General features: G+C 44.7%; 1 protein-coding gene across 1 annotated transcript; it reads right to left on the bottom strand.

Annotated features, from left to right (window-relative positions):
- Positions 1–299: 299 nt before the first annotated feature.
- NLRP12 (NLR family pyrin domain containing 12) lies at positions 300–9641 on the bottom strand (the record flags this gene model as incomplete). Its single annotated transcript, XM_082436822.1, is given in 8 exon segments — positions 300–641; positions 1271–1441; positions 3387–3557; positions 5694–5715; positions 5718–5863; positions 7838–8008; positions 9443–9482; positions 9485–9641. Coding segments are annotated over 8 exon segments (951 nt in total), but the record flags the coding sequence as incomplete, so codon positions are not given.
- Positions 9642–9950: the final 309 nt, after the last annotated feature.

The following is a 9950-nucleotide window of genomic DNA, read 5'->3' as shown; positions in this document are numbered from 1 at the left end:
CCGAATTCTCCTGCTTAGTTTACCAGATTCCTTACCGGGACCTCCTGTTGTGAGAAAACTCAGGCAAGCAGGCCTGGCCAAGGCGGAGGCGGCGGTGGGGGGGGGGGGGGGGTTCGGTCAACAGTTCCCTAACGCTTTGCTATGGGAGGCTGTCTTGTGTATTATAGGATGTTTAGCAGGACCCCTGGCCTCTACCCACAAGACGCCAGTAGCTCCCCAACCCCAGTATCCTCTGACACTGCCAGGTATTCTGCGGGGCGGGAGGTGGGGGTGGGGGGCGGCGGAGGTTGGAGAGGAAACATCACCTTCAGTTTAGAGTTTCTGCTCTAGAATGATTTGGGCCCTGCCCTAAATTCTCTCCAAAGCACCAACTCCCCAAACTACAGTTCCAAGCTCTGTCCCACGGTGATTACATAGACCCCAAGCAGCAAGGATTATCCTGCAGAGGAGTTTGTCTCTTGAGGAAGTAAAGAACCGGCTCGTTGTTGATTCTCGGGTTCTGGGATGATCCTCTTCTGTCCTGACTTCAAGAGAAGAACCAGCAGCTGGAACCATTCAGTAGCCAATGTCAGTAAGGTTTCGTTAGGCGAAGAGCTGCCAAACTTCTGCGGGTCATTTTATTCAGGTCCATTGCAAATAGCCTGAGGACACAGAGTGGGAAATAGTCCAGGCCACTATTGTGGCATTCAGATGATATATCAAACCTATCATGCATGCATCCTGCCCTGTTAAAATACATCATTCCATTAACTAGTTCTTCATTTGAAACCAAATCCTATTGGGAAATAGGCTTACTCTGAGCTACATACCATTTTAAATCCCAAACCTGTGTTAACTCATTTAATTTGTACTAATCTTATGAAGAAGCAGCTATTTTCATTTTACAGACAGGGATACTGAGGTGCCAAGAGGTTGACTAATTTACAAAAATACATCACAAAACTGGTAAGTGATGGAATTAGAATTTGAGGCCAGGCAGAGTAATTCCAGATTCTCATTAAGGTACAATGGCCTCACTTGTCAGATTAGGTAATTACCCAAGGTTAAATTACCCAAGGTCACACCACCAGTAAAAGGTATGGGTGTCTCCCAAGAGGCAAAGTAAGGCCTCTGTATTTTGCACAAATTGCATACACAAGTGGACAAATGAACTATTTGCAAATTTTCTAGATTATTTGTTTATCCAAATGGAGGGTTTCAGTGATTGACTTTTACTTCTAACTCCAAGCCCTGTATCCTGTCTCCTCCAGAACCAGGGACCATCTCTCACCAGAGGACTCGAAGTTTGCAGCCCAGATGACTCAGCCTCTTGCATAGCAGTCTGACACCTGTGTTCCCCAGGGCGTTGTTGGTAAGATAAAGCTCTGTTAGGGTCTGGTTGACCCCCAGGGTGGAAGAGATACCCTCACAAGCTTTGGCTGTGAGGCCACAGCTGTGCAGCCTGTGGAAGATAGGAAGTGGCTGAAGCCACGTCGGCAGTTATGTTGGAAAGTCTCATCTTCATAGGGAATCAGGATGATGTTTTTAGGGATCAGTTTAAGAAAAAGGAGAGGGACTTCCCTGGTGGCGCAGTGGTTAAGAATCCGCCTGCTAATGCAGGGGACACGGGTTCGAGCCCCAGTCCGGGAAGATCCCACATGCCGCGGAGCAACTAAGCCCGTGCGCCACAACTGCCGAGCCTGCGCTCTAGAGCCCGCGAGCCACAACTACTGAACCCGCGTGCCACAACTACTGAAGCCTGTGTGCCCAGAGCCCGTGCTCCACAACAAGAGAAGCCACCGCAATGAGAAGCCCGCGCACTGCAACGAAGAGTAGCCCCCGCTCTCCGCAACTAGAGAAAGCCCACGCACAGCAATGAAGACCCAATGCAGCCAAAAATAAATAAATAAGAATATACGTCACAACACTGTACACAATTATAGGGACAGAGTTCCTGGATGAATCAATAACATTTGATTTATGCAAATGATGGAGTATAGGTCAGTTTGAAGGACTCAATTAGATATGCTTATACCAACAATATGAACAGATATTCAGTGTATGAAGGTAAGTGGGAAAAAAACCAGAAGCTGAGGAGATGCATTATTTATATAAAATGAAGACATGAGTGTCTACGGATGAGATCTGGGGAGGGCAAGGAAGAAGACAAAAATAAAACAAAGGCACATGTGGGTCCATAGTGATATTGTGGTACCAGGTGAGGATTATGAACCTTCGAATTACGTGTATCTGCAGCTCAAAAAGGAAATGTTTAAAGGATGCAGTAGAGAGAAAGGTGTGAAGATGGGGCACAGATTTATCCTAATTCTCTAAACACAATAGAAGCCAAGATATGACTCAATGTCTCAAAAGAAAAAAAATATATATATATATATATATTCCAAAGCAAATGACATCAGATAATTGATGATGCTACCATAGGACCAAAAAAAAAAAAAAATTTAAAAAGCACTCTCCCTTGGGACTACAAAGAAAAAGAATTTTCTGGGAATTGACAGCCTTGCTGCATTTTCTTTTCTTTCTTTTTTTTGTGTAATTTTATTTTATTTATTTGTTTTTGGCTGCGTTGGGTCTTCACTGCTGCACGCAGGCTTTCTCTAGTAGTGAGTGGGGGCTACTCTTCGTAGAGGTGCGCGGGCTTCTCATTGCAGTGGCTTCTCTTGCAGAGCACGGGCTCTTTGTGGAACACAGGCTCTAGGTGCGCAGGCTTCAGTAGTTGTGGCTCGCGGGCTCTAGAGCGCAGGCTCAGTAGTTGTGGCGCACAGGCTTAGTTGCTCCGCAGCATGTGGGATCTTCCCGGGCCAAGGATCAACCCCGTGTCCCCTGCATAGGCAGGCAGATTCTTAACCACTGCACCACCAGGGAAGTCCCCTTGCTGTGTTTTATTTTTGTTCATTTGTTTTTTCATCTGTTCCCTCATTTGAAAGTATATGTATTTCTAAGCTCCTCTGAGCCAGGTCTTATACTAGCCGTTGGAACACAGAGTTGCCCAGCTCCTGCACTTCCTGCACTTCTGGAATACTACACACACACATACAAATTGCAATAAGTTATGCTGAGGAGAATAGTAAGGTCAAAAAGATCCTAAAACTAGACCTTATCTAGGGGTTAGAGGAGGTATCCATGAAGAAGCATGTGTTTTGAGTCCTAACAGATAAAACAGGTGTTATCAGGGTTAAAAAAAAAAGGAGAAATCAGAGAGGAAGTACATTCCAGGAAGAAAGAACTGCTTGTGCAAAGGCCCTGTGGCAGAAAAACCTTTCAACGGGGGCTGATGTAGCAAGAGGTTAGGAGAAGAGGGGAGGGAGATGGCCCCACTGAGCCCAGACAGGAGGGCAGGGATTGTGAATTTGGACTCGTAGGGTGGTGAGTAAAGCGGGACTCACCGGAGGGTCTGGAGTTTGCACTGGGGTTGCCTGAGGCCCTCACACAGCTGCAGCACCCCAGGGTCCCCCAGGTCATTCAGGCTTAAGTCCAGCTCCATGAGGCTCTGGTTCACACTGAAGGTGGATGCCAGGTCTTTGCAGGCAGCAGCAGTGAGGTGGCAAATCATCAACCTGCAGGAAATCCAATTCAACATCTATTATGGAGTTCCATTTCCTGTACAATGCTAATTTTATCCTCCCTGCCCCCAATCTTTTTTTAAAAAATTTTATTGCGGTATAGTTGATTTACAATGTTGTGTTAATTTCTGTGGTACAGCAAAGTGACTCAGTTATACATATATATATATTCTTTTTCATGTTCTTTTCTATTATAGTTTATTACAAGATATTGAATATAGTTCCCTGTGCTAAACAGTAGGACCTTGTGGTTTCTCCATCCTGTATAGAATAGTTTCCATCTGCTAACCCCAAACTCCCAATCCTTCCCTCCCCCACCCCACTTCCGCCTTGGCAACCACAAGTCTGTTCTCAACTGTGAATTTGTTTTTGTTTCATAGATATGTTCGTGTCATATTTTTAAAAAATTTTTATTAGATTATAGTTGCTTCACAATGTTGCGTTAGTTTCTACTGTACAGGAAAGTGAATCAGCTATACGTATACATATATCCCCTCTTTTTTGGATTTCCTTCCCATTTAGGTCACCACAGAGCACTGAGTAGAGTTCCCTGTGCTCTACAGTAGGTTCTCATTAGTTATCTATTTTATACATAGTATCAATAGTGTATATATGTCAATCCCCATCTCCCAGTTCATCCACCCACCCACCCCCACCTTTCCCCCTTGGTATCCATATGTTTGTTCTCTATGTCTGTGTCTTTATTTCTACCTTCTAAATAAGATCATCTATACCAATTTTTTTCAGATTCCACATATATGCGTTAATGTACGAAATCTGTTTTTCTCTTTCTGACTTACTTCACTCTGTATGACAGTCTCTAGATCTACCCACGTCTCTACAAATGACCCAATTTCATTCATTTTTATGGTTGAGAAATATTCCATTGTATATATGTACCACATTTCTTTATCCATTCCTCTGTTGATGGACATTTAGGTTGTTTCCATGTCCTGGCTATTGTGTGTTGTATTTTAGATTCCACATATAAGTGACATCATATGGTATTTGTCTTTCTCTTTCTGACTTACTTTGCTTAGTTTGATCATCTCTATGTCCATCCATGTTGCTGCAAATGCCTGCCCTCAATCTTAAAAGTAATGTTTCCAAATAAACAACTTGTTTGAAAAATGGCCAAAGGCTTGAATAGACATTTCTCCAAAGACATATAAATGGCCACAAACACACAAAAAGGTGCTCAACATTACTAATGACTAGGAAAATGCAAATCAAAAACACAGTGAGAGGGCTTCCCTGGTGGCGCAGTGGTTGAGAATCTGCCTGCCAATGCAGGGGACACGGGTTCGAGCCCTGGTCTGGGAAGATCCCACATGCCGCGGAGCAACTAGGCCCGTGAGCCACAACTACTGAGCCTGCGCGTCTGGAGCCTGTGCTCCGCAACAAGAGAGGCCGCGATAGTGAGAGGCCCGCGCACCGCGATGAGGAGTGGCCCCCGCTCGCCGCAACTAGAGAAAGCCCTCGCACAGAAACGAAGACCCAACACAGCCAAAAATAAAAATTAAAAAAAAATAATAAAAATAATAAAAAATTTAAAAAAACCACAGTGAGATATCACCTCATACCCACTGGGATGGCTATTATCCAAAAAAGAGAAAATAACAAGTGTTGGTGAGGATGTGGAGAAATTGAAAACTTCGTGCACCGTTGGTGGGAATGTAAAATGATTTGGCCACTGTGGAAAACAATATGGTGGTTCCTCAAAAAATTAAAAATAAGCATATGATCTATCAATTCCACTTCTGGTTATATACCTAAAAGAATTGAAAGCAGGGGCTCAAAGAAATATTTGTACACTAATGTTCATAGCATTATTCCAAAGAGCCAAAAGGTGGAAGCAACCCAAGTGTCCATTAATGGATGAATGAATGGACAAACAAAATGTATTATACACATAGAAAACATACATATATACACACACATATACCTACAAAATGGAATAATAGCCTTAAGAAGGAAGGAAATTCTGACACATGCTACAACATGGATGAACCTTGAAAATACCATGCTAAGTGAAATGAGCCAGTCACAAAAAAGACAACTACTTTGTGATTCTACTTTTATGAGGTCCCTAGAGCAATCAGATGCACAGAGACAGAGGGTAGAGCTCACCACAAGATGCACAGCCTGAGCCTGGGTGCCGCAAACCTTGACACAAGAGCCTCAGACCCGAATCCTCCAGGGCATTTCCTGTCAGGTCCAGCTCCACCAGATGTCGACTGGTGCTGAGCACAGAGGCAATCTCCTGGCAAGCCCCAGCCTCCAGCTGACATGTCCTCAACCTTGGGAGGAAAGAGATGTTGAAAGAGATGTTGCTTTTCTGCATCCTGATGGCTCCTGTCCTGGTGCATGTAATCACCTAACGTGCATCTACAATTCTCGCTAAAGTTAGAGATAAACAGGACTTAAGTCATTTCCAGCGAGGAGAATCCTCTCTAATAAGACAAACAGGTGAGTAATTATAATCCAATGTAGGTGGTGCCATGGAGGTAGTATACATAGCACGATAATTCAGAGCAGAGTCTCTAGGGCTCAACAACCTGTGTTTGCATCCATCCACACCCCCTAACCCTGTGACCTCAAGCGAGTTGGGTTTTCTTAGCTGCGCTGTGCGGCTTGTGGGATCTTAGTTCCCTGACCAGGGATTGAACCCAGGCCCTCAGCAGCGAGAGTGCAGAGTCCTAACCACTGGACCACCATGGAATTCTCTCAAGTGAGCTTTAATCAGGTATCAGTTTTCTGTTACATGTGCTGCCATGTCTCAGGTTCACTGACTCTAAAATAAGGATAATAACAGCGCCTGCCTCAGAGGGTCGTTGTGAGGATTATATAATTTATTACACAGAGAGAGGGTGTAGAACAAGCCTGACACGTGGTCAGTGCACCATCAACATGAGCTGTTTGTTCAAACCATCCTGGTGGAGGGACGACCTAACCCATCTTTGACAAATGGTGTACAGTGAGGGAAGGCTCTCTGGGAGAATTTGAACTGGTTCTCCAAGGCTAAGCAGAAGTTCATCTGGAGGAATAGGATAGGAGAGGTTGAGAGATAATAGAAAAAATATGTTTTGGTCTCTGCTCTGGTCCCTGGCACAGAGCTGCTAAATCCCTGATTTCCTAAGTGATTAAAAAAAACAAAAACAAACAAAAAACTTGGAGAATCTTTTGTTTTACTGAGTTGACTCTGGGTGGGCTCCTGGATGGGGGACGGTCACCAGAAAGACCAAGCCATGATTAAAAGTTTGGAATTTTCAGCCCTGCCCCCCATCCAACCCTTCTCCAAAGAGTGGAGAAGGGTGGAAATGGAGTTATGATACTATTTGATCATGCCTATGTGAGGAAGCCTCCATAAAAATCCCACTAGCACAGGGTTCAGAGAGCTCCCGGGTTGGCAAACACATCCATGTACTAAGAGGGTGATGGACCCAAACTTGGCAGAGACTGAAACTCCCAAACTTGGGACCTTCCCCAGACCTATGTATCTGTTCATCTGTATCTTTTATCACATCCTTTAATAAACAAGTAAATGTAAGTGCTTTCCCTGACATCTGTGAGCCGCTCTAGCAAATTAATAGAACCCAGGGGGGCGGGTTGTGGGAACCTTTGATTTACAGCTGATGGGTCAGTAGCACAGGTGACAACCTGGATTTGTTATTGGCATCTGAAGTGGGGGGGCTGGGCGGGGGAAGTCTCCAGGGACTGAGCCCTTAACCTTGGGATCTGACGCTATCTCCAGGTAGGTCATGTTAGAATTGAGTTTAACTGCAGGACACCCAACTGGTGTCACAGAATTCCTTGGTGTGGGGAAAACCCCACACACAGAAGTGTCAGAAGTGGAGTGTTCTTATGAGTAGTAACAAAGACACACAGGCGGGAAACTGGGTGGTTTTACTAAAACAGCAGCATTGCAGAAAAAGGGAATTGCACAACTAAAGGATCTTTGCACGGGGAGCTCTGGGGTTCTGACTACTCAGTATGCAGTCAATAAATAGGGTGTGGGTTCTGGGTGGGCAGGTGGCTCCAGGAACTCCTCACCATGTGGAAATGGGTGGGGTCAGAAGAGGCCAGGAAGAGGTTCTCCAAAGTGTAAAGGGTCCAAGGCACGGGTCTCAGGTCACGGGTCTAAAGGCAGCCCTAATTCAAGGTAGGGGTTTGGGGGTCAGCATTTGGGGAGATACGTCAAGCCCTGGGGGACGACAAGCTTGTCCCAGGAGATCATGAAAATTAAGGACTTGTTCCAGGGGATGGAGACTCACTGCACCATCTGTAGCCTGCACTTGGGATGCCGGAGCCCCTCGCAAAGCAGCTTCATGCCTGGCAGCCCAAGGCCGTTGCCGCTCAGGTCCATTCTTAGTAGATGCTTATTGGCTATCAGAGCAGTGGTAAGGTCCTGGCAGGCAGAGCTGGAAACCCGGCACCTCTTCAACCTGGGATGGAAAGAAGAAGAAAAGAGCCAGGTGACTTCCTTTGTCGTTGTTTTGTAAAATCTGTCCCTGTCCTTTCTCTCCCCTCTTTTTTTGATCTATACCTATATTTCCCCCCCTTTTCTAAAATCAAAGAAAGGAGATTAGTGGTTGCCAGGGGCTGAGGGGAGGGAAATCAAAGGAGTGACTGCTAATAGATGTGGTGTTTCTTTTTGGTGTGATGCAAATGATCTGGAATTAGATAGTGGTGATGTTTACACCATCTGGCGAATATACTAAAAAAAAAAAATCACTGAGTTGTCTGGTGTGTGAAATGTATGTAGCTCAATTAAAAAAAATAAAAGAAACAAGAATAATATAACATAACATATTTTGGCACTTTGCAGTCAAGGAAATGCTTTCACAGGTTGCCTTTATGAGAGGAATTCAAGACCCCTCACATTCACTTTTCTTTTTTAACTGAAGTATAGTTGATTGACAATGTTGTGTTAATTGCTGGTGTACAGCAGAGTGATTCAGTTATAGATAGATAGATGATAGATAGATGATAAACAGATAGATGATAGATACATAGATGATAGAGAGAGATAGATAATAGAGAGATAGATGATAGATAGATGATAGATGATAGAGAGATAGATGATAGATGATAGAGAGATAGATAGATAGATAGATATAGGTATAGGTATAGAAATAGATGTAGATATAGATTTTTTCAGATTCTTTTCTTTTATAGGTTAATACAAAATATTGTGACTAGTTCCCTGTGCTCTACAGTAGGTCCTTGTTGGTTATCTATTTTGTAAATAGTGGTGTGTATATGCTAGTCCCAAACTCCTAATTTATCCCTCCCCTCCATTCACTCTTCTCCACTTCTTTTCTCCATCACTACCAGTAGGTAATTAAGTTAAAATGAGGTCATTAGGGTGGACCCTAGTCCAATATGACTGGTGTCCTTATAAGAAGAGGAAATTTGGACACAGACACACACAGAGGAAAGACCATGTGAGGACACAGTGAGAAGGTGGCCGTCTGCAAGCCAAGAAGAGAGCCCTCAGAAGAAATCAACCCTGCCGACACCTTGATCTCGGGCTTCCAGCCTCCAGAACTGTGAGAAAATAAAAGTCCATTGTTTAAGTCACCCAGCCTGTGGCACTTTGCTATGGGAGCCCAAGCAAACTAACACATCATCCTATGTTCTTGCTTTAAGCAGCTGAGTTGGGGTTTTTTTGGTTGTTGTTTTTTTTTTGTTTTTGGCCACACCATGCAGCTTGCAGGATCTTAGTTCCCCAACCAGGGATTGAACCTGTGCCCCCTGCAGTGGTAGCTCGGAGTCTTAACCACTGGACCGCCAGGGAAGTCCCGTCCTATGTTCTTTCTGACTGAGCCCTGTGAGACAGAGCTTCACCAGAAGCCCACAGACCGGCCTAGACTCACCTCAGGTTCTGAAGTTTGCAGCCGGGGTGTCTGAGTCCTGACACAGCAGCTTCGCCCCCTGGCTCCCCAGGGCCTTGTTGTACAAAGCCAGCTCCACCAGGTTGGGATTGGTGCTTAGGGCAGCAGTGAGCTGTTTGCTGTAGGCATCTGGCAAAATATTCCTCTCGGGTCTGCATGAAGGAAAGATAGGACAGTCGCTTCACCAAGATGATGTTTGGCCCTTGTATGTCACTTCACAATTTCTGAAGCATTTTGTCATCTTTATTTTATTTTTTTAATTTATATTAATTAATTAATTTATTTTTGGCTGCGTTGGGTCTTCATTGCTGCGTGTGGGGTTTCTGTAGTTGCGGCGAGCAGGGGCTACTCTTCGTTGCGGTGTGCAGGCTTCTCATTGTGGTGGCTTCTCTTGTTGCGGAGCACGGGCTCTAGACGCCTGGGCTTCAGTAGTTGTGGCATGCAGGATCAGTAGTTGTGGCTCACGGGCTCTAGAGTGCAGGCTCAGTAG

The sequence above is a fragment of the Balaenoptera physalus genome (assembly GCF_965194825.1).
Source record: "Balaenoptera physalus genome assembly, chromosome: 19".
Taxonomy (NCBI): Eukaryota; Metazoa; Chordata; class Mammalia; order Artiodactyla; family Balaenopteridae; genus Balaenoptera; species Balaenoptera physalus.
The sequence above is the reverse complement of the archived record's forward strand: the minus strand, read 5'-3'. Positions and strand labels throughout refer to the sequence as shown.